The 19290-nt window shown below is 44.2% G+C and overlaps 1 protein-coding gene across 2 annotated transcripts; it reads left to right on the forward strand.

The window, feature by feature from the left end:
- Positions 1–1278: 1278 nt before the first annotated feature.
- On the forward strand, positions 1279–18728 carry CBLC (Cbl proto-oncogene C). 2 transcript variants are annotated; one of them, XM_039352226.1, is made up of 11 exons: positions 1285–1739; positions 6000–6146; positions 8140–8296; positions 10218–10339; positions 10987–11124; positions 12203–12290; positions 13372–13503; positions 14652–14834; positions 16260–16376; positions 17203–17367; positions 17748–18728. In XM_039352226.1, exons 1-10 carry the CDS (start codon positions 1399–1401, stop codon positions 17332–17334), a joined length of 1557 nt encoding a protein of 518 aa, XP_039208160.1. In that variant the 5' UTR covers positions 1285–1398; the 3' UTR covers positions 17335–17367; positions 17748–18728. The 2 variants fall into 2 exon arrangements, with proteins under 2 accessions (XP_039208161.1, XP_039208160.1); XM_039352227.1 differs by lacking the exon at positions 16260–16376 and having other exon boundaries at positions 1279–1739.
- The last annotated feature ends 562 nt before the right edge of the window (positions 18729–19290 follow it).

The raw sequence follows: 19290 nt of genomic DNA on the forward strand, positions 1-19290 counted from the left end.
ACCTCCAAGGTCCCTTCCAACTTTATTATTATTATTATTATTATTATTATTATTATTATTATTATTATTATTACTACTACTACTACTATTGCTACTACTACTAAAATCAATCAATTTTCAATTGGTAAAGACACAAATAAGACCAGCCCGTGATTAAGGCTGATGGAGGAAAGCTCGGATTATATTTGTCTGCATCAGATCTCCATTTCCTGAGTTCACAAAGGCAGGACTTTTGGATCTTTTTAAATGTGCAAAAATAATTTTAAAATGTCTGTCCTCTCTCTCTCTCTCTCTCTCTCTCTCTTTTTCTTTCTTCTCTCTCTCTTTCAAACTCTTTCTGTCTCTTTCCATTCCTTCCTGTCTTCCTTCCTCCCTCACTTCTCCTACTCCCTTCGTTCCCCCCTTCCTTCCCTTTTTTCTTTCTTTCTTTCTTTCTTTCTTTCTTTCTTTCTTTCTTTCTTTCTTTCTTTCCTTCCTTCCTTCCTTCCTTCCTCCCTCCCTCCCTCTCCATTCAATTCATTGTCCATCTTAAAGCAACCAACTAATACAACAAGGTCTTAATTTGGTCTGTTTTTTATCAGCTCAGACTTTTGGGGCAGGAGGGAAACTGGACTACAACAGAGTTTTTTGGTCACACCACAGATTTCTTTCACGCCGTGAATCACCTCCTCCTTCACTTGACTTGGCCCAAATAGAACAGGATGGGGGGAAAAAAAAAAAAAACCCAACCCCAGCCACTCTTAGAGTCGCAATGCAACAAACGGCACATAGGCACTGATTAAAATCTACTGAAAGAGCTTTCAGATGGGAAAATGTGACTTGTTTTTTTTTTTTTTTTTCCCCTCCCCAGGCCTTGACCTGCTCTGGGGATGAAACCCCAGGAGAAACCTCTGTCCAAGGTTGCTAGCCTCCAGTCTTCCCCCTTCTCAGGACCAGGAGTGTTGTTGTATTCATTGATTTTATTTTGCAATTTGTTTAGCGCTGGCATGCTCCCCGCGCCCAATTCCCAAAGCTGAACTTTGTAAACGGGACCCACTGCCTGCCTCGAAACAGCCCGACCAACCTGTTCTTCCTTCCTTGCAAGCCTCGACACGTCCACCCCAATTGCTGACTTCACCCCCTGCTTTGTGGCCCGTGTGTGTGTGTGTGTGTGTGTGTGTGTGTGTGTTGTCAGGACTCTGATGCTCTGAAGTCGTTGTTTATTTCCTCTTGGCTTCTCTCCCCCTCTTCACTACTCATCGCCTTAGTCACTGTGATCCTCCAGTGCTTTCCCTCCCTCCCTTCTTTCTTTCCTTCCAGCTCTTTGGGCTGGCACAGCAGTGCCCTCGCTAACCTCTAGGCTGGCAGCAGTAAGCTGGCAAGCTCCCCCGCCTTCCTTCGCTCACCTGGGAATTCCAGATGGCAATGGCACCTGGCCCAGCTTGGATGCCTCGCCGGACGGGAGCGCACCGATCCTTGGAGAAAGCCTTCCAGGGGTTAACCAAGCTCCAACAGCTGGTGTGCCAACCTCAGATGGCGCTTCGGAATAGCCCACCTCACCTGCCCTCCCTCTTGCCCCAGATTTACCAGCACCTGAAGCTTATTCGGGAGCACTATGGGACCGGTTTGGCCCAGCTCTGGGAATCCGAATTCTTTCGGATCTTCCTCCTGAATCTGCTGGAGAAGATTAAGCAAGCCACGCAGCTGTTCAAAAGAGGGAAAGACAAAGAGGAGATTTTTCAGGAAGCCTCGGCTGCCAGGTAAAGAAAAGAATATTTTAATCTGCGCTCGTTTTATTTGCATTGCATTTTTTTTTAAAAAAAAAATCTTTATTGCTTGTACGTTTTGGCGTGCATCTGCATCCATGTCTGGAAGCCGCTCAGAGCCGCCTTTGACTGTCTCTGAAAATATATATATATATAGTTTTAAAATATTAAAATGCCACCGTTTCAGTTAGCTACAGTACACAATTATGGTTAGTGGATTCGTCGATTTATTCAATAAACAAACAATAACGATACTTTGCAGTTCATTGAAACGGTGTCGTTTTTAATATTTGGATGATCTTTTTACTCATTTTATAATTTGTAAGCCGCCTAGATTCACCTTAGAGGGAAGCTGGGCAGCATAAAAACTTAGTAAATTAAAATAAATATATACCTGTTTTCTCAAGCGCTAGCTTAATAATGCTTCGGTCCATAGTTAGGATTTGAATTATGAAGTGTTCCCCAGTCTTGGTGAATCTAATTGTAGATGACCCCTGTAGTAGTAGTAGTAGTAGTAGTAGTAGTAGTAGTAATAATAATAATAATAATAATAATAATAATAATAATAATAATAATAATAATAATAGAAAGATGAAATATGGGATGTTAAACTGTTATGGCAGACTTCTGGAATGGAACAGATTGGAGAGAACCCGAAAAATAAAGTTTAGGGTCTGTATTCCAACTGCAAAATCAGACCCACCCCCCTTATACAGATGGATAACAGTGATGCAAAACTGATCAATAGAACAAGTCTAATTAAATATCTGCCTAAATATTCTTTGTGGCCTAGCCTGGGTGAAGCTACCTAAGATGGGCAGCCAAATAAATCTTTTAAATACATACATCTCCAAGTCCAGCAGAACGGAGGAAAGAGAAAAAGAAATCTATTGTCCAAACTATAAATGTAGGTTAAAAGGGCAAAAAAGAATATTTTTATAATCATTCATTTTATTTCCATTGCATTTTTTTAAAATGCAGGATCTCTCTTTATTGTTTTAATGCTTTGGCGTGCGTTTACATCAGTGTCTGCAAGCCGCTTAGAGTGGCTTTGGGCGAACTCTAAAAAAAAAGTTTTAAAATATTAAAACTATCCAGTTTCAACTAGCTACAATATATAATTATTGTTTATTCATTCGTTTAAATGTAGCTAATGAAGAGGGAAAAAATTGAAGGGGACAGCAAGGCAAATTTCAAAGTGGAGAGTGAAAGCAAATAGAAATAGAAAAAAATATATATTTTATGTCCTAATAAAGTAGAATAACTCCAGTATTATCATAACCCATCATCATCATACTGTAAATCAGTATCTCCATGCAGGGAAAAATGGATAGCAAATCTTTGTTTTGCACTAAATGTGCAGTGTTTCTTAAAGTCAGTGACTTCAAGATGTATGGACTTCAATTCCCAGAATTCCCTCTTCTGCTGGGGAATTCTGGGAGTTGAAGTCCACCCCTATTATAATTGCCAAGGTTGAAAAACACTACCTTAGACTGCTTTTCCAACAGAGAACTGTACAATGGAGAAGATTGGACAGCCATTTGTCCAGAATTGTATAGGGCAGTGGTTCTCAACCTTTTTAATGCCTCGACCCCCAACCGGTCGTAAGTCGAGGACTACTCAACTGGTCGTAAGTCGAGGACTACTCAACTGGTGCAGCACTGTTTGCAGAATGGGATTTTTGGCGGGCTCAGCAGGGCAGAGACAGCCTGGACAATTCCTATTGGCTTTTGAAAGCCAATAGAATTAGACTCTATTCAAGAGAGTCTATTCTATTGGCTTTCAAAAGCCAATAGAATAAAAGCGAGTAGCACAGCTAAGGAAAAGGGGGAAAAAAATGGTGGACTGCGTTGTTTGGCGACCCCCGTGAAATGGTCGTTCGACCCCAAATGGGGTCCCGACCCACAGGTTGAGAACCACTGGTATAGGATCTCCTGCTTGAGCAGGGGGCTGGTCTAGAAGACCTTCAAGGTCCCTTCCAACTCTGTTATTCAGTCACTTTGGCCCCGTATCCAGCGTAAAAAGTATAGCTCAGTAACATAGGCATTGTTAAACCCTGTTCTGTTTCTCCTTTATCAATGGTGATATGGTAGTTTGATAACCAGCCTCTCCTCTCCTCCCTTAGGCCCTCTCAGATAAAAAGCTAAATTCACAGGTGCCAGAGAGAAAAACCAGGCTGGGTTTTTTTTGGGGGGGGGGGAAGGGAGTGCCAGCTTATCAAATTACCTTTGGCACCCTCTAGGTCTGCATTGAGTAATTAGCCTGCCTCAAAATATGTAATTTTCTATATACAGTAGCAGAACTATTTGCTCTTTGCAAAATAAGAGTAAAGGTAGCTGGGTCTGAATCAGGTCAGTCGGCCAAGTTATTATTTATTACTCTCCCAATCCTTGTCTGGCTTCCCACATCAGGCTAAGCCATGGTTTATTAAGGGGGTGGCTGCAAAGGGCAGGGGGTCTGAAAAACCAGGCCACACCGTAGCCGCCGCCATCTTGACTTATTTGACCTTCCCACACCATCAGCCCCACTGACACCCCTGCTTTGCTTAAGCCTAGATTTCTGACTAAGGCATGGATCACTGGGCCCAGTCATTGAGCTAAGCCACAAACGGTTTACAAACCAACAATGTTTGCTTTGAGCTGACAGTAAACAGGCCTGGGAGGATGTATTATAGTATGTATAATATAATACAAATATAATGTAAATATAAATGCTCCCCCTGTTTTTAGTGGTTCGAACGGTTGCAAGAAAAAGAAATTGGGGTTACACGCCGCCCACTTCTGGATAAATCTGATGAGGATGCTCAAGACTCAGTCTATGATACATTTACCCCGTCTGTAAAATGGATCTTTTTAAAGAGGAAGTCTGGGGCCCAAAGATGAAATTTGGGGTCCCAGGTTTTCAATGAGCTTTCTCAACATGCCTCCTGCATCAGCTCTTCCCTTTGTTGATGTCCTTCCATCATCATTCAAGGGCGGTGAAGGAAATTCTTTGATGTTATTTGTCTGCCTGTGCTGCTGTTCACCTTCACACTGTAGAGTTTTCAGACTCCGAGCAAAGAGAGTATTAAAACTGACCTCTTTGTTTCTGGCAGGCAGGTGAGACCCGAACAAATTAAATTTTCTCCAGGCCAAAGCTGGAAATCTGTTAACAGGATTAATGTTGACCAGGCTTTTCTTTTCTTTCGCTCTCTTTCTCGGCAAACCATTATAGATTTGCAGGTTTGCTGAAGTTGGCAGGTAAAGGATAAAACAGTTGGAAGGGATCTTGGAGGTCTTCTAGTCCAACCCCCTGCTCAAGCAGGAGACTCTATACCAGTGGTTCTCAACCTTTTTAATGCTGCGATCCCCAACCGGTCGTAAGTCGAGGACTACTCAACCAGTCGTAAGTCAAGGACTACTCAACTGGTGCAGCACCATTTGCAGACTGGGACTTTTGGTGGGCTCAGCAGGGCAGAGACAGCCTGGACAATTCCTATTGACTTTTGAAAGCCAATAGAATTAGACTCTATTCAAGAGAGTCTATTCGATTGGCTTTCAAAAGCCAATAGAATAAAAGGGAATAGCACAGCTAAGGAAAAGGGGGAAAAAAAATGGCGGACTGCGTTGTTTGGCGACCCCCGTGAAATGGTCGTTCGACCCCAAATGGGGTCCCGACCCACAGGTTGAGAACCACTGGCCTATACATTCCAGACAAGGGGCTGTCCATTCTCTTCTTAAAAGCCTCCAGCAATGGAGCACCCACAACTTCTGGAAGGAAGCCGTTCCACTGGTTAACTGTTCTCACCATTAGGAAATTCCACTTTAGTTCTAAGTTAGTTCTCTCTTTGATTAGTTTCCATCCCTTGCTTCTTGTTTGGCCTTCTGGTGCTTTGGAGAATAGCTTGACCCCTCAAATATTGGAACAGTGCTATCATGTCACCCCTAGTCCTCCTTTTTATGAAACATTCTCAATTCCTGCAACCGTTCCTCATATGTCTTAGCCTCCAGTCCCCTGATCATCTTTGTTGCTCTTCTTTGAACTCTTTCTGGAGTCTCAACATCTTTTTTACATCGTGGTAAAAAGTTGAAGACTCCCTGTATTGGGTATCTGCTTTTATTCTTCTTCTTCTGCACCAACGTTGTTTCTTGAGTAAACATATTTTTTTATATTGTGGTGACCAGAACTGGATGCAGTCTTCCAAGTGTGGTCTTATCAAGGCGTTGTTAAATGGTATTAACGGTAATTTAACTTTTCCTTCACGTCTGCTTCCAGGAGGAATCTAACAAAGCTCTCCCTGATCTTCAGTCACATGTTGGCTGAACTACAAGCCGTGTTTCCCAACAGGGAGGACCAAGGCAGCACGTACCAGCTGAGCAAGCAAGAGGCCCAAGTCTTCTGGAGGTGCACCTGGAGAGAACGGTGAGCACCCGAAAACCAGTTTTACAAGACCTTGGCAACTCCTTCCCGGGCGATGAGATCTGTTTCCATCAATAGGACAGGAAGTCCTTGACTTACGACCACAGCTGAGCCCAAAATTTCTGTCGCTCGGCGAGACACTTGTTAAGTTAGTGTTGGCCCACTTTACGACCTTTTTGGCCACAGTTGTTAAGTGAATTGCCGCCCTTGTTAAGTGAGTAACGCAGTTGTTGTGTGAATCCGGCTTCCCCAGTGACTTGGCTTGGAAGAAGGTCGCCAAAGGGGATCATGTGACCCCGGGATGCTGCGACCGTTGTAAATATGAGTCAGTTGCCAAGCATCCGAATTTTGATCACGTGACCATGGTTGTAAGTCTGAAAAATAGTCCCAAGTCGCTTTTTTCAGTGCCGTGGTGACTTTGAACAGTCACTAAACGAACTGTTGTAAGTGGAGGACTAACGATTGTAAGTCCCCAGGCAGGGCTAGGCAACCTTAGCTCTTTTATGACTCGTGGACTTCAACTCCCAGAATTCCTGAGCCAGCATGGCTCAGTTTGGAAATCTCTGCCTTTCCCCTTAGGATGGCTGGCTCAGGAATTCTGGGAGTTGAAGTCCACGAGTCATAAAAGAGCCAAGGTTGCCCACCCCTGCCCCAGAGTTATCTTGTAGTAAGATGAGCCGTTGATAGATTTTATAAATGAATAAATAAATATTATGCACACAGTTTTTGAGGTGAGCTTTCATAATCCTTGGTCTTTTTTCTGGAAAAAACTTTCGATTCAGCCCAATTCTATCGGGATTGGGAAAAAAAAACCATACAAAATCATTTCAACAAGCCTTTAAAAGTTCAAATTGATTTGGATTCTCTCTTGATTAACGAAGCACAGTTGAATATTGTTGTTCTTTGGTTTGGATTGGATTCTAAGTGCGTTTTCTGTCGATGTTTTATGATGCTATGGTTGGTGATAGCCACTACTTTATAATCCTGTTTATCTAGAATCGATAGGATTGAAAGCCTCTTAGAGTTGACGTTGGATAGAAAGGGCCTATCAGCCTAGAAAAATAAAGCATAAACAAGTTATTACCTTTTCATAAATCCTTGTGAGGCACTGTGTGTGTGTGTGTGTGCATGCGTGCGTGCTGACCATAACAAAAAAGAGCATCAACCTTTGAACTGAAATGGTTTAATGATATCTCTGATTCCCCCACCTTGGAAATGGAAGATCTATAAAGAGATCTCCATATCACTTTCTTGGACATTTTTCAGACTTCCTTCTGTACACTTCTTCACAGGATGCTGAAACATGCATAAATATCGCTTCAGTTCACTTTGCAATTCCCCTGGGTCCCACTCTCGGCTTGCCATACAAACAGAATAATAAAGTTGGAAGGGACCTTGGAGGTCTTCTAGTCCAACCCCCTGCTCAACCTTATATCATTTCAGACAAATGGTTGTCCAATCTCTTCTTAAAAACCTCCAGTGATGGAGAACCCACAACATCTGGAGGCAAGTCGTTCCACTGATTAATTGTTCTAACTGTCAGGAAGTTTCTCCTTAGTTCTAGGTTGCTTCTCTCCTTGATTAGTTTCCATCCGTTGCTTCTTGTCCTGCCTTCAGGCGCTTTGGAGAATAGCTTGACTCCCTCTTCTTTGGGGCAGCCCCTGAGATATTGGAACCCTGCTATCATGTCCCCCCACGTCCTTCTCTTCATTAAACTAGACATACCCAGTTCCAGCAGCCGTTCCTCATATGTTTTATCCTCCAGTCCCCTAATCATCTTTGTTGCTCTTCTCTGTACTCTTTCTAGAGTCTCAACATCTTTTTTACATTGTGGCAACCAAAACTGGATGCAGTATCCCAAGTGTGGCCTTACCAAAGCCTTGTAAAGTGGTATTAACTCTTCATGTGATCTTGATTCTATCCCTCTGTTAATGCAACCCAGCACTGTGTTGGCCTTTTTTGGCAGCTGCAACCATTGTTTCTTTCTTCTCCGTAGAAGCCTGGTTCCCTGGTCTGAATTTCAAAAAGGTCTCCAGCAGGTTCATCCAGTAGATTCTGGTCCAATGGCCATAGCCCTGAAGTCCACCATTGACTTGACCTGCAGTGGCCACATCTCCATATTTGAATTTGACATCTTCACTCGTCTCTTCCAGGTAGATCATGGGAAGCTGTTTATTTAATTATATTTATTTAACTTTTCTTTTCCTTTATTATTTTTTATAATAAACATAACCTGATACTCCTCCCTCCTCCTATTTTCCCCACAACAACCCTGTAAGGTGGGCCGAACTGAGAGAGAAGGATTGGCTCAAGGTCATCCAGCCGGCTTTCATGCCTAAAATGGAACTAGAACTCACAGTCACCTGGTGATTGGCCCAAATTCCCTCCAACCAGCTTTCATGCCTAAGATTGAACTAAAACTCACAGTCACCTGGTGATTGGCCCAAAGTCCACCCAGCCGACTTTCATGCCTAAGGTGGGACTAGAACTCATAGTCTCCTAGTTTGTATCTTGGTGCCTTCACCACCAAACCAAGCCATGTTCCTATTTAACACTGACAATGAAACATGCCACACATGGGGAATTATCGAAGTGTTTGAAACAAGAATAAATTTGGAAGATTTTAGGATCAAGCGAGCTGAATTGGGGGCGAAGACAGCAGCCTTGTAGATCCTTGTTGTTGTTTGATGCTGTTTCTCTCTCTTCTGTCTTGCCTTTCTGTCGGAGAATTGCTGACTGCGGGCAGGATGTGGCTTCGCAAAGTCCACCCTTCTAGGCTGTCAGGGTGGGTGGAAAGTGAGGGTCAATAACTCAAACCCACAGAGGCGATGTTTCCATTTCTGAAAAACAAGCCTGCGCGCTGCTTGTTGTGTGGGTTGAAAACGGAGATGCTCAATAAACAGCTCTTCCTGGCTTAAGGCACCAAACTAAAACTGCAAGAATGGGTGTCAAAGAACCACCAGGTTCCAATTGGCGGCTTCGTCGGAACTGACCGCTTTGCGGGGATTTCCAGAAAGACCCATCCAGGGGGAACCAAAGAGAGTGGGTCTCTGGGCTATCCTAATATCTCAGAGCCAAAGGAAGAGAAACAACATTTCCAGCCGAGCGGTTGTGGGTGCAGGCTAACAGAAGGGCAGGACGGACTGGTGGCGGAAACCGGGCGGTCCAGAGGAAGTGGGCGCTCCCCCCCCTCTTTCGCCACACAGCCAATTGGTGGTACCACAGTGGAAAAAGTTGCGTTCTACCGTCTCCAGCGCTCTGAGTTTGCAGCACCTTGCCGTGGCCTCCAGACAAGATGTACTTTTAATAAATAAATCCATTTTGCAAAGAGCTCTGCGTTTCAACACATCTTAGGGTGCACCCAGCCCTGGCAGAGAGGAGGAATCAAGGGCAGAGTTAATTTGGAGTCACTGCACAAGCGCAAAAGGGCTTAGACTGATCCGGTTTAAGTTCCTTGGAGCTTAATTGTTCTCTAATTGTTCCCAGGAGTTGTCTGCCAGACTGGGAGATACTCTCCAGCAGGGATCTCCAATCTTAACAACTTTAAGACTCGTGGACTTCAGTTCCCAGAATTCCCTAGCCAGCATGACAGGCTGAGGAATTCTGGGAGTTGAAGTCCACAAGTCATGGCTGGCATGGCTGGCTGAGGAATTCTGGGAGTTGAAGTCCACAAGTCATGGCTGGCATGGCTGGCTGAGGAATTCTGGGAGTTGAAGTCCACAAGTCATGGCTGGCATGGCTGGCTGAGGAATTCTGGGAGTTGAAGTCCACAAGTGGTAAAGTGGTCATGGTTGGGGACCTCTGTTCTAGGCAGAACATTGTAAAGCAATTAGCTCGAATTCTGCACGTGCGGGTCCTGTTGTTCACGCCTGACAACACTTCACAAAATGATCAGTGTTGCCAGGCTCAAGCAGCTGTGTGGAATGAGAAAACTGCGAAGAGTAAACTGTGATTTATCCCAAGGCAAATTCTTTTTTTGTTTTAAACTAGTCAATTGAATCTGAATTTAAGATGGCATTTTCTATAATCTCCTTTGCTTCCCCATCTAATTCTTCTCCTTTTTTCTCTTCCTAGCCTTGGCCAACCCTGTTGAAGAACTGGACGTATCTAGCAGTAACACATCCAGGTTACATGGCGTTCCTCACCTATGACGAGGTGAAGGCACGGTTGCAGGCATATGTCAACAAACCTGGCAGGTAAACTCTATGGATTTTATTAATCTGGGGGGGGGGGTGGATCTCAAAAGAGTTGCTCTCTCAGGCCCCTGGTAGTTGATGAGATCTTATAATAAACTTTAATAAAATATATTTTTTAAAAAAATCAGTCTTTCCTGGAAGCACTGTAAAACTACACACAACTTGTTACAGGTAGTCCTCATTTAACAATGGACATGGGGACTCCAATTTCCATCGTTCAGCAATGAGGTCATGAAGCACAATGTTTACGTAGCCTCGCTGCTTAGCAACAGGAGTTTTGGCAGTCCCAAATCAGCATCATTAAGCAAACCACTGTGGGTCATTATGTGAGGGCTTCATGTGATCCGAATGTTCGATTTCCCGCCAGCTTCCCCATTGACAGTGTGGGAAGCCAGCAGGGAAGATTGCAAATTGTGATCATGTGACTTTGGCTGGGGAATTCTGGGAGTTGGAGTCTAAATATTTTTAATTGGCCACGTTTGAGAACCCCAGATTCTGCAGGAAGCTTGCCTTTTCCTAGATTAACCTCTTCCAAACACGGGTTGAAACTGGCTTGCGTGCAAAGCATTCTGCCTAGCCAGATCTCCTCCTGTGGTCTTCCTACCACCCCAATTTCAGATTCAGTTCTGGCTGTCTTTCTCCCCCAGTTACATTTTCCGGCTCAGTTGCACCCGGCTGGGCCAATGGGCAATTGGCTACGTGACGGCAGATGGAGACATCTTGCAAACCATCCCACAGAACAAGTCTCTCTTCCAGGCCCTGGTAGATGGACAGAAGGAAGGCTTGTAAGTATCCGAGAGGCAAGTGGACATGAGAGGATTATCCTTGATCAGAAATCCATAACAGAGTCCTGATAGCTTTCTTCTGGATCAACTAATGATGCAACAGAACGGGCAAAATCTCCAGAACGAAGAGTTTGAATTGTTCCCAGTTCGGATTTATGGAGTAACGTAGCTTTACAGTTCTATTTTTCTATTTGTTAGATTTTTTTTTTATTCCGCCTTTATAACTTTGTAAGTAATTCAAAGTGGCAAATATACCTAATACAGGCAGTCCTTGACTTACGACAATTCATTGAGTGACTGTTCAAAGGTACAACAACACTGAAAAAAGGGACTGATGACCCTTTTTCATACTTATGACCTTTGCAGCCTCCCCATGATCATGTGATCAAAATGTAGACGCTTGGCAACTGACTCGTGTTTATGATGGTTGCAATGTCCTGGGATCATGTGATCCCCTTTCCTGACCATGTGATCAACAAACTCAATGGGGAAGCCAGATTCAATTAACAACCGTGTCACTAACTTAACAGCTTCAGTGATTCGCTTAATAACCATGACAAGAAAGGTCGTAAAATGGGGCAAAATCCACTTAACAACTGTCTCACTTAACGACAGAAATGTTGGGCTCAATTGGAGTTGTAAGTTGACCTGTATTCCTTCCTCTTCCTATTTTTCCCCACAACGACAACCCTGCGAGGTGAGCTGGGCTGAGAGAGAGGGACTAGGCCAGGGGTAGGCAACCTTGGCTCTTTTATGACTGATGGACTTCAACTCCCAGAATTCCTGAGTCAGCATGGGGGAACTATGGCCCCCTCATGACTCGTGGACTTCAACTCCCAGAATTCCTGAGCCAGCATGGCTCAGCATGGAAACCTCTCTCTTTCCCCTCAGCATGGCTGGCTCAGGAATTCTGGGAGTTGAGGTCCACGAGTCATAAAAGAGCCGAGGTTGCCTACCCCTGGACTAGGCCAAAGGAAGCCAACTAGGAATTCTGGGAGTTGAAGTCCACACATCTCAAAGCTGCTGAGGTTGAGAAAGTCATTTGAAAGATATCTCTGTGCTCCATCTAATCCTGTAGCTACCTGTATCCGGATGGGAAAAACGTGAATCCGGATCTGGCAGAGTTGATGGAAGGCTCCACTCGAAACCGAATTAAGGTCTCGCAGGTAAATTAGTCCTTGGAAGCCTGAAGGTGTTGTGTACATAAAGGTGTTAAGGCTGGCCTAGCTAAAGGTTGCACACTCTTAGGAACTGTTCATGCCATAACCCTCAGGTGTTTTCCAGTAGATGATAAAAATATAGATAAATATAGATAAATAACAGAAAGATGAGATAGATAGATAGATAGATAGATAGATAGATAGATAGATAGATAGAATAGACATAGATAGATAGATAGATAGATAGATAGATAGATAGATAGATAGAATAGACAGATAGAATAGACATAGATAGATAGATAGATAGATAGAATAGACAGATAGAATAGACATAGATAGATAGATAGATAGAATAGACAGATAGAATAGACATAGATAGATAGATAGATAGATAGATAGATAGATAGATAGATAGATAGACAGATAGAATAGACAGACAGAATAGACAGACAGCAGATAGACAGATAGATAGATAGATAGATAGATAGATAGATAGATAGATAGATAGATAGATAGATAGATAGATAGACACACAGACAGAGATAGAAGTGGAAAGAAGAAAGAAAAGGGAAGAGAGAAAAGAATAGAAGGGGAAGGGACGAGAAGATGAGATTGGAGAGAAGAGAACACAGGGCAAAGTGAAAAGAAGAGAAAGGGAAAAGAAGAGGAGAAGAAGAACAGGGGAAAAGAAGAGAGAAGAAAACAAAGGGGAGAGAGGAGAGGAGGAGGAGGAGGAGAGAATGAAAGAAAGAGGACAGCAGTTTTTTAAAAAAAATTCTCATTCTCACTTCAATGGTATCTCGGTACTCAGCTGCTTTGAAACTCTTCAAATTTGGTACTCAAAGCATTTTGACATGAAAATTTTGTCCCAGTACTCGTCATTTGTTTAGTACTCAACGCACAGAATACTAGCACTAGTTGCTGTCAGCTGCCTCGCGTGACTCACTATTTTCACTCACTATTTCTGATGGGAAAAACCTGTTTGGTACTCCTTGCGCCTCCCGGAACCAATTAAGGATGAGTACCAAGGTACCACTGTATTTTGACTCCGGTTTCACACCTCGGCCTGCCTCTTCTTCCACTACAGGAACAGTTTGAGCTCTACAGCCAGGTGGAATCCACCTTCCAGCTTTGCAAAATCTGCGCCGAGAACAACAAGGACGTCCAGATTCGACCTTGCGGGCATCTTCTCTGCCGGGAGTGCCTTAAGTCATGGCAGGTGATTCCCTGTCTTCCCTTTCTGTTTTTATTTTATTTTTTTATTCAGAACCTTTTTATGAAGAGGATCCATACTATAAAATACAAATGAAAAGAAAAATTGTAGGGAAATAGGAAAGGGGGGGAAAGCGAAAAAAGCATTAAGCTCCAACTTTTTTCAGTGCAGTCAAATACAGGGGGTCCTCGACTTACCCCTGTTCCACTTAGCGACCGAAGAAACTTACAACAGTATTGAAAAAAGTGATCGATGACCGATTTCCACCCTTGTGACCGCTCCAGCATCCCCACGGTCACGTGATCAAAATTCAGCCATTTTTGCAACTGACTCACACTTATGACGGTTGCAGTGTCCTGGGGTCATGTGATCCTTTTTGTGACCTTCTGACAAACAAAGTCAATGGGGAAGCTAGATGGACTTAACAACCATGTTATTCACTTAACAATTGTGGCAAAAAAGGTCGTAAAATGGAGCAATGCCCATTTATTTATCAAATGTTTCACTTAGCAACAGAAATTTTTCTCTCAATTCTGGTGGTAAGTCAAGGACTACCTACATTTAGTAAATAGTCGCCATTTCTGTAGCAAACCAGCTAGTCAGCCAATCCCAAAATTAAGATTTAATTTTTTTTCACCTATCTCAAACACAAAGTCTAGATTAGAAGCTGTTTCCTTCTGCTCTCTTTCTGGAGCTTCCAGTTTCAGGAGAACCCAGGAGGGAAGACTATTCCCACAACCCAGTTTTCATTGCAGGTTTGGGGGGTTAAGAGGGCCCACTTGTGGTGGAAAGAACATGGAAGTTCTGTTTCTTAAGACCCCTTCTTTTTTCTCCTTCCTTTCCCCCCTTGGGTGTCGGAGAGAGACCAGTGGAGCCAGAAGGAGGAGTCAAGTAGGCAATTAATCTGGAATCTTTACGTAGGCACAAGAGAGCAAGATTTGACACCTTGAATGCTGTTGAATCTTATCTAGTCTGGCCTAGGGGCAAACTGCCAATCTGGGAAGATTCCTGTAAATAGGCATAAGCAATAGAGTAGCTAACTGAACTGTGAGGAACTGGTTGTTCGTACCTGACATTGGGCGAACCTTGTCCCTCGCGCAGGGTTGAGTCGTGGGGCAGCAAATCCTAACGGGACCCTCTCTGCTTCTTGCCAGCTTTCAAAATCCCCCACCTGCCCCTTTTGTCGCCAGACGATCTGGGGCCACGAAGAGGTGGAGGTCAGCCCCTACAGCTCCCAGGAGGGGAGCCCGACAGCCAAGGATGAGAGCGACGAGGGGGACCTGGAAGACGTGGACATGGTGTTACAACAGCTGATGCTCATGCGCCAGACTCAAGGGGTCAGTGTGAGATGAGACGGGCAAGCCTTGGGAAGAGTTTTGAGGGGCATCTCTGTTGCAGCCAGGGGCACGGGGGAAGAGGGATTAAAAGGTGGCAGCCTGGACCGCAGCATTGAGACCCTGCCCCCTTTAAGATATGTGATGCATAGTCCAACCAGGTAACATAAGATGGAGTCTGAATGCATGTCCACCATTTTTATCCCATCCTAGGTGGTAACCTCCTCAACATTCCATGTCGGTCTCCTTTTTTAATGTAATTTTAATTTAATTTAATTTTATTAGTTTATATCCCACTTTTATTATTTTTACAAATAACTCAATGCACTGAACTTGTCTAATACTTCTCTAATCCTTCTCCTATTTTTACCCACAACCACTCTATGAGGTAGAGTGGGGCTGAGAAAGAGGGACAGGCCCAAATACCCTCAGTTGGCGTTCATAGCTAAGGTGAGACTAGAACTCACTGTCTCCTGGGGATTGGGCCAAAATCACCCAGCCTGTTTTCATTCCAAAGGTGGGACTAGAACTCTCAAGTCACCTGGTGATTGGGCCCAGAGTCACCCAGCCAGCTTTCATACCAAAGACAGCACTAGAACTCTCAGTCACCTGGTGATTGGTCCAAAGTCACCCAGCCAGCTTTTATGCTTAAGGCAGCACTAGAGCTCACTGTCTCCCAGTTTCTAGCCCGGTGCCTTAGCCACTACTCCAAACTGGCTCTTTCCTCGTCTTGCCGGTGTCAACGCTGCTAACATCGGATGTTCTTGCTTTGACAGCATATGGAGATGCAGCCATTTTCCTTCTTATGTTTTACTCTTAGAATTAGAATTAGAATTAGATGATATGGGGGGGGGAGGAGGAAGGTGCATGGGAGTTTAGTTAGACATAACAATATTGTAACTAGGGTGAGAACCCAGGTTTTTTGAAATAAGAGATGATAAGAATTGGCTGGCTGAAGAACTGGAGGGGAAGCCTGCCTTTCAAACTAATTGGAGAATGTGATTTAAGACTGTTAATTGGAGGAGGGAATTGTGCTTTGATACTATGTACTCAGGGGAGGGGAATTCAGATTTTGGCTTCGCCTATGTACGTGCGGATGCTATGCTACTCGAACAAAGATTCTTTAAGGTAAACAATGCCTCGAAGTTCCTTGAAGAGTTTCATTTGTCGGAACCATGACAGCCGGGGTTTTTTTATCTCTGTGGAAACAGGGGCCCCCATCAATCATCTGAACCGGTAGAGAAATTACTGAAATATTCCCTCCCCCTCTCCTTTTTTTTGACTGGCCCGAATGCAAAGCCCTGATCCATCAGAACATTCCTCCTGGTTTGCGTGGATTGGGAGTCTGACAGATTGCTTTTCCCTCAGGATGCTAAATCAGTGGGGAGAGAAGAATTAACCCTGTCCTTTCTCCCTTCTCTACTCCAGACAGCGGATCCCCTTCCCTGTCCCAATCTAGACCCCGGGTTGCAAACCCCTCCGATACCCCCAAGGCTAGATCTCCTGCAGCAGAAGCCCCCAGTTCTTCCTCTCCCAGACTACCAGGTAAATGAAATGAAGTACAGGGAGTCCTCAACTTACAACAGTCCACTTAGTGACTGTTACAGTAGCCCTGAAAAAAAGTGACTTGTGATCATTTTTCACACTTACAACCTTTGCAGCATGCGCGTGGTCACGTGATCAAAATTCAAACCCTGGGCAACAGACTCATATTTATGACGGTTGCAGTGTGTCCCTTAACGACCTTCTGACAAGCAAAGTTCATGGGAAACTTAACAACCAGGTCACTAACTTAACACCTGCAGTGATTCCCTTAACAACTGTGCCAAGAAAGGTTGTAAAGTGGGGCAAAAAAAATTACTTAGCTTCGGGGCTCTGTTGTGGTTGTGAGTTGAGGACTACCTGCATTTTGTCATGGGAATAGGGACCCCTGGGTGTCTAGAGCAGTGGTTCTCAACCTTTTTAATGCCGTGACCCCCAACTGGTCATAAGTTGAGGACTACTCAACCTGTCGTAAGTCGAGGACTATTCAACTGGTGCAGCACCGTTTGCTGAATGGGGCTTTTGGCGGGCTCAGCAGGGCAGAGACAGCCTGGACAATTCCTATTGGCTTTTGAAAGCCAATAGAATTAGACTCTATTCAAGAGAGTCTATTCTATTGGCTTTCAAAAGCCAATAGGATAAAAGGGAGTAGCACAGCTAAGGAAAAGGGGGGGGGGGAAATGGCAGACTGCGTTGTTTGGCGACCCCCGTGAAATGGTTGTTCGACCCCAAATGGGGTCCTGACCCACAGGTTGAGAACCACTGGTCTAGAGGCTGATGCCAGGTATCTCCTCACCACGCCAATCCATTCCTTCTGGTGCCCATTTAGACCATCTCACCTTCGACCCACTGGATCAGGGATCGCCCCTTGCCAAGCCTTCCTCAAGAACAGCCTCCATCCGTCGCCTCATGGGACAGCTCGGCGGCTTCTCCGTTTGAAGAGAGGCGACAGGAATCCTAGCCACTGAGTTGCTTGCAGACAGTCCAGGAGTCGGTAAGTAGACTACAGTCTAGAACAGGGGTCTCCAAACTTGGCAACTTTGTGGACTTCAACTCCCAGAATTCCTCAGCCAGCTGTGCTCTCTCCCCAGGCTGGCTCAGGGAATTCTAGAGTTGAGGTCCCCAGAGCTTAAAGGAGCCAGGTTTGCAGACCCGTGATCTAGAACCAACCGGTTCTAGGTCCACCTTGAGATTTCAGAATTTTTATCCACCCATTTGTTGCGAATTATGGTGTCTATGGGCAGCCTGGGTCTTGCGCTGCGGCATTCAAACTTATTTTGCTAGTAGAAAAGGCACCAAATGAGATGTTTTCTGACTTCTACCCAGCTAAATCCATTTTGGTCTTCCTGAGTGGTGCGTTTTATCCTCTTCCAGGGTCGTATCTGCGCTGATCTGTGCTGTTCGGTTGGTGGAATCCAAAACAGCAATGTGGGCTTCTGTCTAAGAGACCCAATTCAACGGGGTCTACTTGCCGAATGAAGGCGATGTGGGCTCACTCACAGTTCTGATGCTTCAACCCAGCTTGCCTCCCAACAGAACAAAAGCAAACACTTTGGGGAGGACAATCCAGATGTTTCTAGCAATGTTTTCATAACATGTGCTTTTTTTTTTCCTGGATGGATTACCGTGATTTTATTATTCTGTCTGGAACTTCGCAAGCATTGCTATTGGTGAACATCTCTCAGCAATCCCGTTTCCCTATTTTGGGAAGAGAGGACCTATTGGACGGTGACTGCATGATCAGCATTCATGCATTATAGCTGTGGTAGTCAACCTTTTTCTTCACCACAAACCCCCTTCAAATACCTTTTGTGGCCATGGACCACAGCCACGGACCTCCTAAGACTGAACTCAAGATTTAAATCATAGCATTTCTTCAAAGCTTTGTGGACTCCCTGTGATGACATCGTAACCGTGGTGGCCCAGTGCTTAGAATGCAGTATTGCAGGATAATTCTGCCTATTGCCATCAGTTTGATCCTGACCAGCTCAAGGTTAATTCAGCCTTCCATCCTTCCGATGTCGGTCAAATGAGGACCCAGATTGCTGGGGGCAATGTGTTGACTCTGTAAACCACTTATAGAGGGCTGTAAAGCACTTTGAAGTGGTATATAAGTCTAAGGGATATTACTATTGCCCACTAGAGCCCCCCTCTGACCATAGATTGGGAACCACTGCATTATAGCACAATCACCCCAGTCATTTTGGAAAGAGGGTTGAATTTTTTTAATGACTTTTCTAACTTATTCCTCTTGAGGAAGATGTTCACTACTGTATCAGCTTTTTCTGTTCAAAACCTTAGATACAGTGGAGAAAGCAGGACTTTTAGAATTAAATCAAATTGATTAGCCTTTTGTGTCTGAATACCTGTCAATCTGTTTCCTCTGTTGAATGGAGAAAACAGTGAAACTGTCCACTAGGAGGCGATCGTGTCTCAGGGAAAAAAAAAGCTAAACAGCCAAGGCTTTAAGGTCAAACTGAGGTAAAATATATATATATAGGTGGTCAGCTCTCTTTTGGGGATTTTTAATTATATTTTTCTTACTGCAGGATGCGGGTGCAGTATTGTTTATTTACTTACACAAACCTATTGTTTATTTACTTACACAAAGCTCAAGGTGGCAAACCTCTCCCACACATTTTCCTCCTATTTTCCTCACAACAACCCCTCTTTAACTGAAGAAACGTCTTGGAGAAGAAGTAAAATATTTTCAAAGAACATGCCAAGAAAGTCCAGTTACTTTTTTGGGTTGGGGGTGAAGCATCTTTGGGACCACCGAGGCTTGTAAAGGTAGTCCTCGGCTTACGACCACAACTGAGCCCAAAATTTCTGTAGCGAAGTGAGACACTTGTTAAGTGAGCTTGGCCCCATTTTACGACCTTTCTCACCACAGTTGATTAAGTGAAGGTTGCAAAAG

The sequence above is a fragment of the Crotalus tigris genome, unplaced genomic scaffold (genome assembly GCF_016545835.1).
Source record: "Crotalus tigris isolate CLP2741 ecotype Arizona unplaced genomic scaffold, ASM1654583v1 scf7180000018413.2111637, whole genome shotgun sequence".
In the NCBI taxonomy this organism is placed as follows: domain Eukaryota; kingdom Metazoa; phylum Chordata; class Lepidosauria; order Squamata; family Viperidae; genus Crotalus; species Crotalus tigris.

Excerpts from the sequence above, each read along its gene's own strand:
- CBLC (XM_039352226.1), top strand. The coding sequence starts at position 1,399 with ATGGCAATGGCACCTGGCCCAGCTTGGATGCCTCGCCGGACGGGAGCG. Across the intron at positions 8,297-10,217 it reads TCTTCACTCGTCTCTTCCAG|CCTTGGCCAACCCTGTTGAA; the intron begins GTAGATCATGGG and ends TTCTCTTCCTAG. Across the intron at positions 12,291-13,371 it reads ACCGAATTAAGGTCTCGCAG|GAACAGTTTGAGCTCTACAG; the intron begins GTAAATTAGTCC and ends CTTCCACTACAG.